The following is a 20248-nucleotide window of genomic DNA, read 5'->3' as shown; positions in this document are numbered from 1 at the left end:
GCCTCATATATATTTTATAGCATAATTATTCAGTAAAGTTGCACCCTTTAGTGATAATAGACAATTAAAGAAATGTGATTAATTCATTCATTCGTTCATTCATCAGCTTGGCTTATTAGTTTAACATGCCTTGCTCCTGAATTTCTTTTGTTTAATTTATCTGACAATTCTCATTAAAAAAAGGATATATTTGTTTTAATTAGCAAGTAATCTAATGACTCATAATACTTTTTAACTTCATTTCCCTTACAAAAAAAACAAAACATTTTTTTTTCTTCTGGAAGGAGAGGATGAATGTTCCCCATCTTCACAAGTTAATATAAGCTCCATGTTTGTGGCAAACCCACAGCAAAGAGACAGTTTAGAGGAAAGGATGACTATAGTGGCTAAAAAGAAGTTATGTTCTTACCATAATGTTCCATGTGAGTTGTTCATCTCGCCTTTGTTCTTACATGTGGGTACGGAGCCGATCCATCGGCTCTGAGTTGGCCGCTTTCCAAGCTCGAGATCTTTCAGTAGCTGGAGACACAGCACCTATCCCATGATGCTCTCTGACTAATAGTTTGCTGAATCCAGCAACAAAGGAACAGCCTAACATACCCTAAATGTCAGTATGTGTATATATAAAAAACATATAAAAACATATATGTACAGTTAACCACAGGAAGAAAGTCTGGTAGAAGAAAAGGACAGTAGACAAACCAAACCAGACCTCCAGTCATAACCAGTCTTCAAGAACCCAGAGGGGGATGGAGGGTGGGAAATGTAAGAACAAAGGCGAGATGAGCAACTCACATGGAACGTTATGGTAAGAACATAACTTCTTTATGTGAAGTTGTTCAATCTCACCGTTTGTTCATACACGTGGGTAGCGTCTCAAGCACCCAAACCCTGGGTGGCTCACGGGAGTACATTCCTGAGAACAGTGGAACCAAAGGAAGCTCTGTCCCTGGAAGCCCTGTCCACTTTGTAATGAGTGATAAACGTATGTGGTTTTGACCAAGTGGTGGCTGCACAAATGGTGTCCAAAAGCAAACGAGCTGCATGAGCTAAGATGTGGATACCGCCCTAGTGGAATGAGCTTTCATCTTGTATTCTAAGATCTGATTAGTTGAAGAGTATACAAACTTTAGGCAATCTGATAACCGTCTAGACAAGGTAACTTTAGACACAGATATCCCTTTTTTGTTATTAGCGTAGGAAACAAAAAGCTGTTCAGATTTTCTAAAATCCTTTGTTCTGTCCAAGTAAAATCTCAACTGTCTGTAGACATCTAGTTAATGTAGCATATACTCCATTTTGTTAGAATGATGTCTGAAAAATGTGGGCAACTCAATAGACTGATTCAGATTAGTCTCGGAGCAGACCTTCAGAAGAAAAGAGGGATTTGTCCTGAGAGACACTCTATCAGGAAAAAATACCAAGTAAGGGGGCCTAATAAAAAGAGCTGGAAGTTCAGAAACTCTACGAGCTGAAGTAATAGCCACCAAAAATAATGTTTTCCAAGATATGAACTTCAAGGGGCAAGAGGATGCAGGCTCAAAGGGGGGAAGCATCAGCTGAGATAATATTAAATTTAGGTTCCATGGTGCAACTGGTTGTCTAATTTGGCATTCATCGGAGATGCAAAAAGGTTGCAGCAAGGCTGGCCCCATCTGCAGAATATCCTTTCCGCCACCTTTCATTTGAGGGACCACTCGTGGGGTAACAAAATCACTCTGCTCAGTTTGTCCACTATCACGTTGGATTTCCCTCCTGTTTGTTGATGTACCAGACTACCGACATGTTGTCTGTCTGAATCGCAATCGTCCCCTGAGGTAGAGAGTTGTGAAAGCGCTGCAGTGCTAAAAGCACTGCTCTCAACTCCAGGACGTTGATGTGCAAATGACATTCTATCTCTGACCAGATGCCTTGGGCAGTCTTTCCCTGAAAAAGCCCCACCACCCTATCAGGGAAGCATCCATGGTCACCGTGGCTACTGGAGGGGGTAATATAAACAGTCGACCTACTGTCACCTAGTGGCTGTTCAACCACCAGAAAAGGTCTCTTTTGCAAGCATCTGTCAACAGAATCTTAAATTACATCGGAAGCTGTTGGTAGGACTACTGGGTGAAAAGCAACCATTGGAGTATCCGCATGTGCATCCGGCCCAGAAGTACTGCTATGAGGGAAGCTGCCATTGTGCCTAAGAATTTTAACAACTGAGAAGCAGGTACTTTCTTTTCTTGTAACAAGCACGACACCTGATTTCTTAGAGAGGTGACTCTTTCTAGAGGTAATTTGACCAGGGCAGTGGTGGTGTCTAGGTCTGCTCCGATAAATGAGATATGCTGCAATGGTAATAAAGCAGATTTTTTCGAAATTTATGGTTATTCCTAACCGAGAACAGAGATTGATTGTATGATCCCTGGACTGGATGAGTTGATCCCTGGTGGTGGTGGATAGGAGCCAGTCATGCAGATACAGAAACACCCAGAATTCTAGATGCCTCAGGTGAGCCATAACTACTGCCATACATTTGGTGAACACTCTGGGGGCTGTAGTTAGGCCAAAGGGCAGAGCTCGAAATTGGTAATGACTGGCCCCTAGCCGAAAACGCAGGTGATTTCTGGATAATCTGGCCATTTTGATGTGGTAGTACGCATCCTTGAGATCTACAGAGCACATCCAATCACCCGTTCCCAGGAACAGGAGTATCAATTGAAGCGTGACCATCTGGAACTTCTCCTTCTTTACAAAGGTATTGAGTTTGCTGAGGTCTAAAATGGGCCTCCAGTCCCCTGTTTTCTTTGGAACTAAAAAGAATTTGTAGTAAGTTCCGGATCCTAGCTGGTCTGGCAGGACTGGCTGAATGACTCTTTTTTTCTAGCAGGTTTTGGATTTCTGTGACTGCTTGATTCCTCAGACTGGGTGGAACATCTGGGATTCTTTTTGTGGGTAACGGGGGTTCTACAAAGGGAATGAGGTAACCTCTGGTAACTATGTTTTGTACCCGAGAATCTGATGTAATTCCTAGCCAGGTGTCTGGGTACAAAACCAAGTGACCCCCGACTGCCAGGCCTCCTCTCAGGAGCACTGATAGGGCTTGCCAGGAAAATGCTCCCTGTCACCCTGGTTCTGCGGACCCCCTCTGCCACCAAAGTGGCATCTTCCATTATTGTCCCCTCCTCTGCCCCTGAAGGGGGGTTCACTACGTGTGTTCTGGAAAGCTCCTTGGGACTTCTGGAACCACATTTTTCCACCTCTTTGCCCTTTGGGGTATAGTCTAGTAGGGGTGGAAAAATGGACTCGTACGGCAGATAGAGTCTTTCCTTCCAGCTCACACCTAGTGAGGGTCTCCTTGACTTTAGGCCCAAACAATGAAGAGCCATCAAACAGGGTATTGACAAAGGAAGACTTGAAGGCTTCCGCAAAGGAGCACAAGCGCATCCAGGACTGTCTCCACAGAGCAATCGCTAAACCTGCTGCTCAGCGCAATCCCCTGGCTGCATAGGAAATGAGCCGCATGGATGAGTTGATGATGTAATTAAGGGTAGAAAGCTGAGCTGTAACCTTTTCCGAAATAGCCTCATCTGTGTTACCCTTTAGAGTATCTCCGAGTTCTTGAAGGAGATCTTGTTGAAGGCGAGTAAAATCGGTCAAGTAGTTAAGCGATCTCATGACAAATGTCGTAGAACTAAAAATGTGTTTCCCATATCTGTCCATCATCCTGGAATCCTTATTAGGAGGATAGACAGTAGAAGAAGTCTCTGACATCTCTTTCTTGGTGGCCATTGCCACCACCACGGCATCAATAGGGACTCCTTTGATGAGGAACAATTTTACTTGAGGGGCAGTGATGAATTTATTGGGCCTCCAAGGGACTGGTTTCATGGTGTCAGGGGACTCCCACACCCTTCGAGTGACCAGATCCATTAGTTCATCGAAGGGCAGAGTAACCCAGGAGGTGGAGGGCTGAGATGCAAAGGCCTTCAGGAGCACTGACTCATCCTCAGTAGGGCAAATGGACTGCCAGTCGCCCCTCTGCTTAAGTATTTCTAAGATGTCCACAAAGGAGACATCCTCCGAGGGGGCCATGGGGACCCTTCCAATTCCTCTAAGTCAGTGTCTGATGTCAAGGATTCCTGAGGGGAATCCAAATGCCTCCTCTTGCAGAGTCGCTTTCTGGGAACTTCATCAGTGGGGGCGGCTGGTGAAGTTTCAGTAGAGCAGAGGTCACCCAAAGGGGATACCTGAGGCTCTGGATCTCATCGCTTCATAGGTACTTTAGATGAAGAGGCAGAACTCGGTATCTTCAGAGAGGAAGAGGAGAGACCTGTAGTGTGGGTCTGAACAGACTATAACCTCCTCATGGCATCAAAGGCCCAGGACTCTCGGCCCGAGGAGGCCACCGGTTCCAAAGAAGACAGAGGCCTCGCGGGTGCCGAGGCTGAGGACTCCGAACCCAAGGATGGAGCCGAGCTCACCTGCGCTGAAGTCTCGAGGGGAAGTGTCGGAACCGATGCGTAGGTTCGACCCCCCCCCCAGAACCGACAAGAGAGTGTCGTATCTGAGACTCTTCAGATGGCACCGATGAGGTTAGGGTGGGTGGAACTGAAGTCACTGGAACAGGACTCGGTTCCACAGGTTCCACAACCATCAGATCTTCCGCCTCCGGCTCCGAAGGCCTGGGTAGGCTCAGAGGAGGAGGAGTCACAGGAAATGGGGCGGGAACAGGGCTCGAACCCAGTTGGGATGAAGTCGAGAGCAGTTTAGCCAGTGCCGGGTTCTCCAAGAGCCTCTGCACCACACGGTCCACATCAATATCTGACATCCATGAGGATCAGGTCGAAGGGGCCGAAGAAGCTACAGACCTAAGTATTGAAGATTTTAAAGTCTCCAATACTGGCTCTAAAACCAAAGGTTGGCACCGAATCATCGGTTCGGCACACAGTTCCGAAGACCTAGGAACCAGTGACCACACCTTAACAGTGGTGCTTGATGCCAAAGACTTAGGCTCTGAGGACACCCGAGATGACTTTGACCCTTTCGAAGACTTGGAGGTCTGGTCTGACTTGTCCAAAGCTTCTTGAAACTCAGGTGTTAAGAGACCTCGTTCAATAAGTTTCCTACTTCTCTCTAACAGAACTCTGCCACTAAAAGAGTGGCAGATGGAACAATCCTCCTGCAAATGGAGAAGCCCCAAACAATACACACAAGAAATGTGGTTATCTGTTATTGACATTTTTTGGCCACAGTCACATCTTTTAAATCCGGACATTTGCTTTTGGTCAGCCATCATGTCCAAGAGAAAGCACAATTATCAGATCCGTGATAATTTCAAGTACAATAGTACTATCCAATCACAAGAATAGAAACACAGAGAAAAAACAATTATCAGAGCCCTGATAATATAAGTACAACAGTACAATCCAATAATAATCAAATAACAATTAACAATCATGTCAAAAAAAGGGATAGGAGGAAATTTAGATCCCTGCACAACTATAGCAAAGGATGAAACCAACTGAAGAGAGAGCAAGGCCCAAGAGCAACTTGCTCCAATAAAACACACTAGAAAGGACAAAGCCCTAAAAAATGATAGTATGACAAGGGATACTGGTAGAAAAACAGATATATCTAAATAAAAAGTAAACTTAGCTGTAGAAATGCTTCTTAATAACCCTTCACTGGCTTAAGCACACTGAAGACTTGTGATCCGTTGCAGCGGCAAACTAGATCTGAGGGTTAGTCAGAGAGCATCATGGGATAGGTGCTGTGTCTCGAACTACTGAAAGATCTTGAGCTTGGAAAGCGGCCGACTCAGAGCCGATGGATTGGCTCCGTACCCACATGTAAGAACAAATGGCGAGATTGAACAACTTCACATTATATATTCCCCATTTCAGAAAGCCACTGTCTCACTCACACACACACACACAAAACACAGGACCAAAAATACAGTTCATTGCCCCATTGCAATCCACTGCTGATACAGCTCTTTACTCCCCTCCATGGTCTGATACTTGCTGTAGAAATACAGGTAGGTATTTAGCCCCATCTGGTAGTATAGAGGGGTAAAGACTTGACTGTTGTCCAGCAACCCAGGTTCAATTAGCAACTAGGGTGACTGACCGAGCAGTAGAGAGAGAAGTGGGTGCAATTATCCTGGGAAGGTGGATGGCCCTGTGGGCATACCTCTCAACTGTACAGATTTATGCCTCAAATTTTTGATCCATTTTTCATAAAATTGTAGTTTTCTGGCACATTTTTGGCAAATCATTAAAGACTGAAGTTAGAAAATAATGGCAGACATTTGAGTTTTAGACTTCATGCTCTTCAGAAAATTTATGCTAATGCAAAACCTGTTATTCTATCAACTTTCTAAGTTTCAAATTTGGCGCCTTCATCTGCGGTTGTAACCGCCACAGGAGAGTCGAGTAACCTCAGAGTTGAACACTCTACTGGATCAACGGAACTTCAAACACCTCCACCTAATCAGCTAGCGTTACACCTTGCTGATGATCCCTCTAGGACAGGAGCAATCAGACGACCTGCCATAGTCTCCAATAAACTGATGGATGCCCCTTTTCCAATCAGACTAAACAAGACAGCCAGAGGGAGGTCTCTGAGTCGGGGACCGAGGAAGCGGAAATATTCAGCAGACAGGTACGAGCAACAAAAGAGAAGCTGGAATTGACTTCTTTGGTATTTAATTATTCTAAGCATGATTTATCTGTTTCTGATTTATCACTTTTAAATAGAGGCTTGAATTTTGTTCCCTCGCAACCCAGCATACCATCTGAAACGCTAACAGACTTGAGACTATTTGCAAGGAAAATAGCCATTAAATTGTTTTTTAAGAATAAGAATGGTGACAATACTAATGTTATTATGAGTGACTTCAAGCGAAAGAGCACCTTCTCTCCACAGTTACCACCTATGGTGGAATGTTTTATTAAATCGTGTGAAAAAGATTTATACGCATTTTATTCAAGGAAATATGTCAGAAATAGATTTTTCAATTTGAGTAATGCTGAATATGATTCATTGAATAAATTACGAAGGAATACTGATATTCTAATAACACCTGCTGATAAAGGGGGAGGGGTTGTCTTATTAGACAAAGCTGAATATATTGTAATTGTAGAAACGACTTTGAAACATGACAGCACTTACAAGGAACTAGCACTTGATGATGTCATGAGTATAATAAATAGCGTTAGTGATAGTCTATATGATTTACTTATGTGCCGACAGATCAGTAGAGAAATGTATGATTTTTTATATGTCAATGAACCACTCATACCAACTTTAAAGGGCCTACCTAAAATACACAAAGGAGTTAAGCCATTACCTATGAGACCTATTGTCTCGGGTAGACAATGGGCGACTTACAATATCTCTATATTTTTGGAAAAAATGTTAAGACCCCTGGTTGACAATATTAGCACTATTCTAAAAGACACACAGCAGCTGTTGAATGATCTAGCAGGTGTTGAATTATTGAAGACAGATATTAGTAAACCATTTTTAGTTACGCTAGATGTTTGTAATTTATTTACATGCATCCCAAATGAATATGGTTTGCAGGCCATTAGAAAGTTAATGGTCAAAGAAACTAACTTTTCAGGCGATAGACAAATTTTGATTAACCAACTTTTAGACATGGTATTGTATTATAGGTTCATAGGTTCATAGGTTCATACTAGGCTATCTGCCCAAGGGCATTTACAAGCCTAGCCCATAGTTTTGTGGCTTACGCCACCCCTTTAGTATGGGGAACTATACCCATTATTTTGCTGTGCCTCTGTCGAGCAGTGACACTGAGGTAATCCCTGGGGTATATCTGCGATCTCCCATCCATTGGTCAAGATTTCTCTTGAACAAGGCCAGCGAGGTGCTCTGCCTCACATATACCGGGATTTTATTCCACAGCATAGGGAGTCTTTGGGTGATGAATCTATCCCTCCAGCATGTCCTATTAATAGCCGTGTCGAGGTTTAAGTCTCTCGCCCTTGTGGCTCTGATGGATCTAGATTTTTTGAGGTGAAGCATATTCATCAAATCTGGGTTTGACATGGCCTTGTATGTTAGGCAAAGGTCACCTCTGAGCAAGCGGTAAGCGACTGAATAGAGCTGGAGTTCTTTCAGTCGGGCAGCATAGGACAGATGTTTGAGACCCTTTATCCTTTTGGTGAGGAACTTTTGTGGCCTCTCCAGCTGCTGCAAGTGTCGGGTCAGATACATTCCGAATGGGGCATTGTACTCAATCATTGGTCTGATGAGTGATGAGTATAGGGAGACTATGACCTCCCTTGATCTAGATGAGAATCCCTTCATGATAAGGTGGGCAATGTAGAAGGTCTTCCTAACTACTTTAGCTACATGGGTGTCGAATTACAGACTACTATCAACCTGGGTCCCCAGGGCCCTGATAACTTCTTCTGTGCTCAGTGGATTGCCACCTATTTGGTAGCTAGGGGTAACCTTGTTTTTCCCGAAGGGTATGACTATGCATTTTTTGGCATTTAACTTTAGGCCATGGCTCTGGCACCAGTTATCCGTTTCTGTGAGACCCTTCTGAAGGATATCTGTGTCAGATGTGTTTTCTACTATGGCGCCCAGTTTGCAGTCATCTGCAAACTTTGTCAGCCATAACCCTCCTGTGTTTGCTTGTACTTCGGAAAAGTAGATGCCAAACAAGAGTGGGCCCAGGACTGAGCCCTGTGGTACACCACTTGTGACAGGCTTTGAGTCTGACATGGCGCCAGCAACTCTGACCCTGTGGGTTCTGTCACTCAGCCAGTTTGCAACCCATCTTGTGATGTATGGGTTAACATTTAAGCTGATGAGTTTTTCAATGATACCTGAGTGGGGTATTGTATCGAAGGCCTTCGCCAGATCGAGGTAGGCTGTATGGACTGCCTTTCCCTCATCAATGGCTTTGGTGACTGTTTTGAAAAAGTCAACCAAGTTTAGAAGGCATGATCTGCCTTTGACAAAGCCAAACTGGGATGGATCCAAAGTCTGCAAATTCCCTATGTCTTTATTTATGAGGTCCATTATGATCCTCTCCATGGCTTTGCAGATAAGACTTGTCAAGCTAATGGGCCGGTAATTTCCAGGGTCGGTGGAGGCACCGCCTTTGTGAAGTGAGACCACAGTTGCAGTGCGCCACTCCTGGAGTGCGTATCCAGAGGTAAGACTATGATTAAACAGCTGTCCTAGCTGTGGGTTTAATTCCTCGTTGAGTTCGTGGAGCACACAGCCGGGGACACCATCAGGTCCCATGGATGCTGTGTTTTTTGCTTTGGAGAGAGCAGTTCTCACTTGGGCGTTGGAGATATTTGGGGGGCTGCAATCGCTTGGTATAGATATCTCTCCTTTTGGGGGGGAGGGGGGGAGAAGTTTGCACTGAACCTGTCAGCCAGTATGTTGGCAATGTCTGTAGGATCAGTAATCTTCACATCATTTTGAACTAGTTCTGAGCATATCTGGGAGTTTCCTCCCAGGTTTCTAACATAGCTAAAGAAGGCCTTATGATTGTCTTTTGAGTCTTTAGCTATTTTTCTCTCAAAATTTGCTTTGGATGATTTTATGAGAGCTCTTAGTTTTTTACTTATAGTGATCAAGGGTGTCTTACCTTTTAAGGATTTTGCTCTATCTTGTAGTAGCTTCCTCCTTTTGTTGTAGAGTTTGTTTATGGCTGGGGCCCACCAGACTGGACGCTTGCCTTTGGTACAAAGAGTCTTTGTTTTGCTTGGGATTGCCTTATCCATGCAGTCCTGCAGGTGCTGGTAGAAGGCATTTGTAAGTGATTCAGCGGCTTGAGTACTGTTTTCCGCCAGCTCGGGGCCTTAAAGGAGACCACACTAGTCTTTAGAAGTGTGAAGTCGGCTTCGAGAAGTTTTTTACTGTGGTCTTTTTTATTTCAGGTGGGGTGGGATGAGGACCTCCAGCGAGATTAGTTTGTGATCTGATCTCACCAGTGAGGGGTATACTTCGGTGTTGAACATTGTGCTCCCATGTTCGTGATGATGAGATCAAGTATGTTTTCTCCTCTTGTGGGGATGGTGACTAGTTGTTCCATGGCATTTGAGTTTATGAATTCCAGGAACTTTTGGGCTAGGGTGTTTGGGCTTGAGTAGTGTTCCCAGTCTATATTAGGGTAATTGAAGTCACCTAGTATGATGGTGTTTGGTGATACATTTATCCCTCTAGTGTTTTCAGGAAGGCCATGTGAGGTTCCTGAGTTTGTGAGGGTGGCCTGTAACATGCTACAATTTGCAGAGCAGTCTTGCCTATGGTTAATTGCACCTGGATGGTCTCCGATGCATCGTGGCGTTGCCACCAGTCTTGAGGTGTGGGTGTCCTTGATGAATATGGATACCCCCTCCTTTCTTGGTATTGTCCGGATTTTGGGGCCGGAACGCATGATAAGAGGTAAAACCTGATAGTGCTGGGGTGCTCTCAGGAGCCTTGAACCAGGTTTCTGTCACTGCACAGACATCGATGTTCTCCATACTGAGAAGGGCCTCGAGTCGTGCATTTTGAGATTTAGACTTCTGGCATTGAGCAGCATTACCCTTAGTTTTTTCCTTTTTGTGTTCTAGGGTGGTAGGTTTAGAATTTGAGCCTTGCCTAAAAAGGCACTATGGGGTGGCAAGAGCCTTTGCCAATATCTGGAATCCCAGGGTGACAGGTGCAAGCCGTCCCTTGAAGCAGCGTGGCTTGTCCAGCATGTCATCCCAGGCAGACAGACATTGGATCCCCTTTGAATGACACCAGAGTTTAAGCCAATTGTTAAAGCTGATCATCTTATCTCTGTATTGTGGCATCATTCTTGGTGAAGGTAGGATACTGCTCAAGGTCAGGGTCATACCTGCCTGGGCTACATAATCAGAGAGCTCCTCAATGTCTCTTTTCATGTAGTCCAAGGAGGTACGTCTCAGGTCGTTTACACCAGCGTGGACAATGACTGAGTCATATTTGTACCTGCTGTTGAGAGACCTGAGTGCTTGCGTTATGTGGCGGATTCTAGCGCCCGACAGGCAGCTTACTGTGACCTTCTCCTTACTCAGTCTGGTGAGCGGGACGTCAGTGTGTCTGACTATGGAGTCACCAATGACTAGTGTGTCTGGCATTGTGTTTGGCCTTAAGGGCTGTGACTGTTTGACACTCTGACTGTGAGGTCTATGTGTTGCAGGTGTTGTGTTCTGAGGTGGTGGTTGTTTGGGTGTCTGCTTTGGTGGCCTCTGCTGTTTTGGTAGATTTTTGATCAGAGCCGAGTATGTCTTTGTGTGTTTATGTGTATGATTTGAGGTTGTGATGGTACTATGTGAGACTGGGTCTATAGTGTGTGTGGTAACCTTCTCCTCCTGACTGGTCTTGCCAGTCCTATGTTGAGAGAGCTCAGCCTCCAGTTTGGCCGTATAGTTGCATCTCTCGCATGTATTTGTGTTTTGTGGGAGGAGGAGAGGGTTGTTCTGTGTACATGAGGCAATTGTAACATTGCCTCAATATTCCCAGGTTCACCAGCTGAGCAGGAGAGGACACTAGCAACTGATCCCTCGACATGCTAGAAGGACTAGACAAAAAAACTTTAAAAGAGATTCCGGGGAACGTGGGTGACCGAGAAATGGGGGTTTGCCTCTTTGGGGTGCTATCTATAAGAGTGCCGTATCAAGGTAATAAGTACTGTAGGAGCAAGTGCTAGGTTTAACAGATAGAGAAAAGTCTACTTGGAGTCAAGTAGAGATGATCTTTTTAGGTATTAGAGAAAGTGCTAGTAACAGGGATGCTTAAAGGTAAGATTGAAAAGAATGCACTCTGCAGTGTGCACTAGAGAAGTTAGATATGAAAGTAGGTAACTTGAGTTTTACCTGTTTAAAAAGTTAAGGTTTAGTGGAGAGTTACTATTTTTAAAACAGCAAGATGGACTGAAAGGGGTGGTTACTTTTGTATTTTGGTACTATGAAATACTGTAGGATGGCCAATAAATTTAAATAATTGAAGGAGTGGGATTTCAAAAGTGATGGTTTTGTGATTACTCACATAAGCCAGTGAAAGTAGAGAGAAATGAGATATATGGTCAGATTAACATAAGAGGCGGGCAACTAGAAAGACAGTGGTATTTAACAAGACAACAAGACAACTTAATTATAATATATTTCTATTCAATAGTAAATACTATTTACAAACATGGGGGGGTCGCCATGGGCACCCCATGTGCGAACTCATACGCTAATCTTGTCCTACATTATTGGGAGCAAAAGCACTTATTTAATAGCCTTTGGATGGATAAAATACGGTTGTACAGGAGGTTTGTGGATGATGTGATACTAATATGGGATGGGACTATAGAAGAACTACGGAGTTTTGTTAATTATTTAGAGGAGACCACAGAATTTCTTAAATTCACATATGAATATTCTAGTGAAAGTATTGACTTCTTAGACTTGACTTTGTACTTCAATAGAGATGGGAAGCTGACTTCGAAATTATTTAGGAAAACATGCTGGAAAAATACTATGCTGGATTACAGCAGTATGCATCCCAGACATGTTTTTTCTGGGGTAATAAGGGGTCAATTCTCAAGGATCATTAGAATATGCAAGGATCCCACCACATTACAGGAAGAAGCCGATACTATGGAATTACTTTTCTTGGAAAGAGGCTATGATCCAACACTAGTTAAGGAGATAAGGCATGACATTGTGCCCCCTATAGTAGGTCAAGATTTGTTGAAATTTAACATGGGAGTTAATACAGGGAATAGAACATGTCTGGTTAACAGTAACAAACAAACTTACTACACACATGAAATTAATGACAAGAAGATTATGTATATGATGAAATATACTAATGACAATGCAGAGATCAGAAAAATAATAAACAAACACTGGAATATACTTACAACTACAGATGATATACGGATATTTGTATGTGACAAACCTACATTTTTATTCCGGACATGTGATAATTTAAAAGAGATTTTTTCCAAGAATTTGCACAACAATTCCAGAAGGATAGAAAGTAAAGATGAGACATGTGGTACTTTCCCTTGCATGAGATGTAACATGTGCAAATATATTACAACCACACAACACTACAAACATCCAGAAGGATATTTTGAGTTTAGACCTAAAATACACACCGACTGTAATACCATGAACTTGATTTATATGGCCAATTGTATATTCTGTCAGGCGTTTTATATTGGGCTCACCAAAAGGAAACTGAAAGAACGCATATATAATCATGTTTATGATATTCGTAAACAGAATGAATTAAATGCGTTGGCCAAACACATAAATTTGAACCCTACACATGAATTTAGATTCAGAGTTTTACAAGTACTGAGGATTAGCCCTAGAATGGGCAATAATAACAATCACTTAGCAAAATTAGAGCTAGACTGGATTTTCAGATCCGGCGCACACAAAGAACCTGGTATCAATAATTATGTCTCTTTGAAACCAGTTTTGGAACAAAGGTGAATTTCAATACTTACTATTATTACATTTTTCTATAGAACTATTAGGTATTAGGAATGGTTGGGTTAAATATGGTGCTTGGCGAGTCTTGTTCATCAAGATAGTTAGTAGGGCATGAATAGCAATAGAGGTTTACTTTTGAATATTCTCAGGAATTAATTTGTTCCTACTAGTACTGTCTTCTCATTATTGCTTCACTTTTAGATTTGATCTGACAGGCCTGAATATATTATGAATACACATGAATAAGTTTTTATGGGATGTACTTAATTTTTATCTATGTTCTTGTTTAACTCAATTTTTATCTACATCTTTTATAGATATAGATAAATTAATTAGGCTCATGAATAAAGTAGAGACCCATTAACATCAGAATAAGGAGGGAGTTATTTATTACTAAGTTAGTACCTAGGGCTCAATCAGATTTATATTTAAGTAGTAATTTGTAATATTATTATTAATATTGATGTTTAAGAATATTATCTATTATATGTTAAATTTATTGTAAACTACCTTGCCAATTATATCTGGCAATAATTTTATTTGAGTAGGCACAGGAATTGCTATTTTATATTGCGATCAACTGATTGATTTAATATTTAATATTTAATATTTGATGTTTAATATTTAATATTTAATAATTGATTACACTGTCAAGGCTCGTATCCAATTAATAATTGATCATTAACTTTTAATCTCTAATTTTTAATTATTAATTATTAATTTTTAATTCTTGTATCTTGGGGTCTGAATTTATGAATGTTAGCAACATGTCCAATCCATTGTTTCTGTTTAATGGACATTCTTCCTGCCAGTTACAGAAAAGGAACGTTGAATAATTTTTAAGCCTATACAACTTCTATATACTTACTTATTTTTAAAATGTGATGCTTTCATGATATGACACGCTTTCATGCTTTGAAAATTGGTTATTATTTTCTTAATTATTTTTTATGTTTCTACTAGTAAAAAGGATGTAAGATATTTATAGATCCGATGAAGCTGAACATCAGCTACTTGCAAGATCTGTAGTTTTGCCTGGTGTTAGCTCTATTTTGCTTTATAGCATGAATGATTAGCGTAACACAATATTATGATACGCTTTTGTTTTACTGGATATAAGCTTTTTAGGTAATAGGCTATTATGGATTCAGGCTAGAGAAGTTGTAGAGATATAAGCAACTGCCTATTGATTTTAAGTATCACTTGAATTAAAGTGAATATTTTAGGTATTTTTTGCTGATATTAATTTACGTTCTTTATACACATGCTGCATATATTTTCATTTATTAGATCATGATTTGGATATTACATAAATATTCTGGCCATGCTCTAACATTTTATTTATGTTAGCCTATTATGATTTGTGAAGAAGAAAAACTGCTATGGATCATGCGACTTTAAATTTTAACTGATGATGTAATTTTTAATTAATTAATTGGTTATTCTGAATTGTTGAATTAAATGATTTTTATTTACTATATAAGGGATGAAGCAATGTGACAAAAGTAGATCTGATGAAGCGTGCATGAAGCACGCGAAAGCGCTTATCTTTTATCTTGTTATGGAATAAAGAAGATTTTTTTCTACAACTGGACTTCTCGTGGTGTATCCTGATAGTTATTTTTATTTTTCATATTTTTCAACTTTCTAAGTTTGTAAGAGCAACATTTAAAAAATGTCCCTGTTTTTAGGCCTTTGTCCTACTTTTTTATGGCTTTGTCCAGATTTATTGCTCTAACAGGCTGAGAGGTATCCTGGGATGATCTCTGGTGGAGGCTGGGGACATCACTTTGGGGGCATGGTCCAAAAGGAGGAAAAAGGGTGGAGACATGGCTAAATTATCATGGAGACAGGGTGACATACTGCATATCGCCATTATATGCCCACTCCTAAGACACAACCACAGGGATCCACAAGGGAGGGGAAAGGGAAACACAAGGGTAGGTCATAAATATTTAAAAAATGGCTTAAAGTAAGACAACAATGGCATCCTTCCTCATCCTGGCTCAAAATTCAGGCACTGTACCAAGGTTTGACTGGAATGTTGATAGACCCAGCGATAGGCATGTGGCATGGGGACAGCTGTCAGAGTGACGGAAAGAAAGAAAAAAAGCTAAAAAAGAAATATAAGTAAGCACTGGTACAATTCAGCATTTATTCACAGTTTGTCACTCAGCAGCTGGTCATGAAACAAGCAAAATACTGTGACAAAAACCCACTCACAGTTCTGATTCCCCCATATCCTTATGCAGATCACCCCAGGGGAAAAACAAAAGACGAAGCAACCTGTTTAGTGATGTCCAAATAAGTACCAGTTTGTTTCTTTATAATGAGTCATCAATACTTTGAAAAGCATCTTTAATGTAATGGTATCACCAACAATCACCAGGAATCATCAAAAACTAGAGCAGTGACATTAATATGGATATAAGACTTGGGATTAAGGAAAATAAATGAAAGACTGGCATGAAGGTTATACTGAACATGTGCATGGCAAGTAAACAGAATAATTTATTAGTGATGAAAAACAAAACGAGTTAAGTCAGATGGAAGAAAGAAGCAGAGAAGCACAGAATACAAATATCTTACAATTAGATGTTTGTAAGTGCTCAAGTGCTGTTAAATATATTAAAATGAAATACTAAACATTCCACAGTTCATTTTCTCAAAGTGAAGTATCCAAGTAAAGTTTTCAAAAAAATTACCTTCAGTTTTACTGTACTACTTCTGTAATAACATGCAAACATCTAAGTGTCAGGAAAGAAATAACACATTGTTTCACTGGACACTGGAATTAGATGAACAGCAATTCTAAACAGACTGATCTGCATATTAATTGTGTTGCTTACCTCAACAAGCCCTTGTAGAACCCGTACAAAGATAACACAACCATAGTGCATATTAGCAGCTGAAGGAATTAGCATATTGAGGGTAGCTGTGAGTAAAATAGCAGCACCAAATACTCTGACCAAAAAGAAAAAAAAATGCCAAGTTGAAATTTTGCATGTTTTGTCCATAGATTGAAAAATAATGATAAAATATCATCAGTTTAGTTACATAGCATGTCACTGCAATTAACAGCTAATACAATTAAACAATAGTCAGTCTGTTTCTATATAGTATGCCACTACAAACTGTCATTTTTGTAAGCATGTAAGATAATGATTTTAAATTTTCTATCATATTAAATACAATACACTAACTGTATTCACTTACGGCAAACATATAAAGGGAGACAGAGAGGTCATGTCTGGTGCTTGTACAGTAAACCAAAATACGTTATACGCACTTTGATCATGTATCTTCTAAACAGCATTGTTCACCAGCTACTGAATGGTTTTACAATATCATGTTTCCCTGTAAACAAGTGCTTCACTTCTCATTCTGCTTCTGTAACCTTGTGATGCTCCTCAGGGTTTAATTCTACTCCTCTTGCTCTTCTCCGTTGTTATTAATAAGAACACATCAGAGTTGTCCAGACTTTAAAATATCCTTCATGCTGAAGACATGGCAATCTACCACTCTACGCTCTCAAATACCCCATGACTAGTAGTACATTTTGATATAGCCACCACTTGGTTTCATATGACATTGAATTATTTTTAACATACCAAGGATGACAACTTGTGGTGTGTAATAAATGTTAGTAAACCTAAATATCCTAAAATAATACATTTAAAATTGTTATTAAAAGTAAATATTGCAACTTTAACATCCAATAATTCAATGTCTGCATGTGATCATTTATACATAAATTAAAAAAAAATCATTACTAGATTATAAACAACCATAAATTGTGTATGCTATTGTTCTGTGCTATTTCACACCACAATGTTTTCAATAAAATGAGAAGAAACTGTGAAGGAAGATCAGTTTGAAACTAGTCTGTATTCCCTTGCCACTAAAATTAGGGGTGCAGTGGGGAGGCCATGACCATACTCATGGCTACCCCAGTTTTGTGGCAATAATAGAGGTTCATAGGTACTTGTACATGACGATATTAAGAACCTAGTCTTATATTATCATGATAGTTTTCAGCTATTATAGTTAGCGTACAAATAACACAGCGGAAGGCAGAACAAGGATATGTTACGACATTTACTTACTGCCCCAGTCCATAAGGGACATGGATGTTAAATCAGAGGATGAATTTGTAATTTCCCATCCATTCATCTAAATTACATTTACAGTAAGACAAGTATTTATCTTTAAGTGGTACTCTCTGCCATACGTACGTATGACTACATGTTTTATTTGTGTTGCAAAAGTGATTGAGATCCCTTGAGTGTGAATTTAAACTACCATTAGACTTGCAAATTTGTAATCAGTCTCATGGGATAGGGATTGTACAGGCTTTATATATGTAGCAGAGGTCACATCGTAGCAGCCTGTATGATGCCCAGAAGAGGGGCAAGGCTTTGAGATAGCTTGCATAGTTAGGCTATTGATTCTTTTTAGTGAGAAAACATTGTGGTCACTCCAGTTGTGACAAGTGTTTTGACAGGTGCATACCAAACTGGGCATTATATTCACTGATTAGCTTGATGACAGAAGAGTACAGTGGACTGATTACATTCCCTGGGCCTGGACACCACACCTTTAGATATAAGTTGTGTAATGAAAAATTACCCTTTGATCACCATGTATCCACTATTGTAAAGAAGTTGTTTGTTGTTGGCATTAGTTCCCATATGCCTAACTATGAGATCAACTTTCAGGAGTGTCTTGTCAATGTGATAGTTAAAAGGGAAGTAATTCTTGGCATTTAGTTTTACTGGATGGTTTTGACACAAGATATGTGCTCGGGAAAGGTCCTCTTAAAGTGCCCTCTGGAGAGTTTATGATGGCACCAAGTTTAAAGTTGTCTGCATATTTGGACAGGCATAAACTCTTAACATCTGCTTTGACCTCTGAGAAGTAAATTCCAAAGAGGAGTGCACCAAGGACTGAATCCTGGGTACACCACTTTCATATCCCAAGCCCCTGCTTACACTTATCAAGGGTACCAGAACTTGTCAGAGATTTGGGATGCATGGCTAGGCTTAAAAAGGCCCTTGTGGTTGTTAGCCTAGTAAACACCTATGAGCCTATGAGACTGATCTTTTGGAGGAGGCAGAGTCACCCATCCTAATTTCCTAGGTTCTCTTACTGAGCCAGATTTGCTATCCAATGAGGTATATAGGGCTTTACCTTTAACTAGGAGAGTTTATCTACAACACCTGAGTGTGGCATGGTGTTGAATGTCTTTGCAAGGTCTGGACATGTGATGTATATTGCATTTCCTTCATCCATTGCTTCAGTGACCTCCTCTAAGAAGTTGACCAGGTTAAATAGGCAGGATCTGCCTCTGCCAAATCTGAAATAACTTGGATCTAGAGTTTCTTGATTACCTACAATGGATATAAAAAGTGTACACACCCCTATTAAAATACCATGTTTTTGTGATATAAAAATATGGGACCACAATAAATCATTTCAAAACTGTTCCCACCTTTAATGTGACCTATACCTGTAAAATTAAACTGACAAACAAACAAATCTGTTGGGGGAAAAATATAAAAAAATAAAAAATGTACAATAAGCTGATTGCAGAAGTGTGTACACCCTTAAACTAATACTTTTTTGAAGCACCTTTTGATTTAATTATAGCATTTAGTCTTCTTGGGTAGAAGTCTATCAGCATGGCACATCTTGGCAATATTTGCCCACTCTTCCTTGCAAAAGCACTCCAAATCTGTCAGATTGCAAGGGTATCTCTTGTGCACAGCCTTCTTCAGGTCACCCCCACAGATTTTCTATTGGATTTAGGTCTGGGCTCTGTCTGGGCCATTCCAAAACTTTAATTTTCTTCTGGTGAAGCCATTCTTTTGTTGATTTGGATGTATGCTTGGGGTCATTGTAGTGTTGAAAGGTCAAATTCCTCTTCATCTTCAGCCTTCTAGCATACACCTGAATGTTTTGGGCCAAAAGTGACTGGTATTTGGAACTGTTCATGACTCCCTCCATCTTGACTAAAGCCCCAGTTCCAGCTGAAGAAAAGCAACCCCAAAGCATGATACTGCCACCACCATGCTTCACTGTGGGGATGGTGTTCTTTTGGTGATGTGAAGTGTTGTTTTTGTACCAAATGTGCCTTTTGCAATTGTGGCCAAAAACTTCAACCTTGGTCTCATCCGACCATAACACATTTTCCCACATGCTTTTGGGACACGATGTATTGTTTTGCAAAATTTAGCCAAGCCTGGATGTTTTTCTGGGTAAGAAAAGGCGTCCATCTTGCAAACCTACCCCGCACTCCAGACATATGGAGAATACAGGAGATTGTTGTCACATGTAGTACACAACCAGTACTTGCCAGAAATCCCTGCATCTCCTTCAGTGTTGCTGTAGGTCTCTTGGCAGCCTCCCTGACCAATTTTCATTTTGTCTTTTCATCAATTTTGGAGGGCCCTCCAGTTCTTTGCAACGTCACTGTTGTCCCATATTTTCTCCACTTTTTGATGACTGTCTTCACTGTGTTCCATGCTATATCCAATGCTGTGAATATTGTTTGCACCTTTCTCCTGACTGATACCTTTCAACAATGAGATCCATTTGATCCTTTGTAAGCTCTCTGTGAACCATGGCTTTTGCTGTAGCAGGCAACTGAGTAAATGTCAGGAAAATTGTACTAGGACAGCTGAACTTTATTTGGGGTTAATCAGAGTCTCTTTAATTGATGGCAAGGTGGTTTATTTAATTACAGCATTCAGTCTTCTTGGGTAAAG

General features: G+C 40.7%; 1 protein-coding gene across 1 annotated transcript in view; it reads right to left on the bottom strand.

The window, feature by feature from the left end:
* Window positions 1–20248, bottom strand: part of SLC17A6 (solute carrier family 17 member 6) — a 226320-nt gene that overhangs the window by 173768 nt on the left and 32304 nt on the right. Inside the window, exon 4 of the mRNA XM_044082604.1 lies at window positions 16331–16445. Coding sequence (XP_043938539.1) covers window positions 16331–16445 — 115 coding nt within the window. The remainder of the gene's footprint in view (window positions 1–16330; window positions 16446–20248) is intronic.

Source organism: Protopterus annectens, chromosome 9.part0 (assembly GCF_019279795.1).
Source record: "Protopterus annectens isolate FY-2018-M chromosome 9.part0, PAN1.0, whole genome shotgun sequence".
Taxonomy (NCBI): domain Eukaryota; kingdom Metazoa; phylum Chordata; order Ceratodontiformes; family Protopteridae; genus Protopterus; species Protopterus annectens.
The sequence above is the reverse complement of the archived record's forward strand: the minus strand, read 5'-3'. Positions and strand labels throughout refer to the sequence as shown.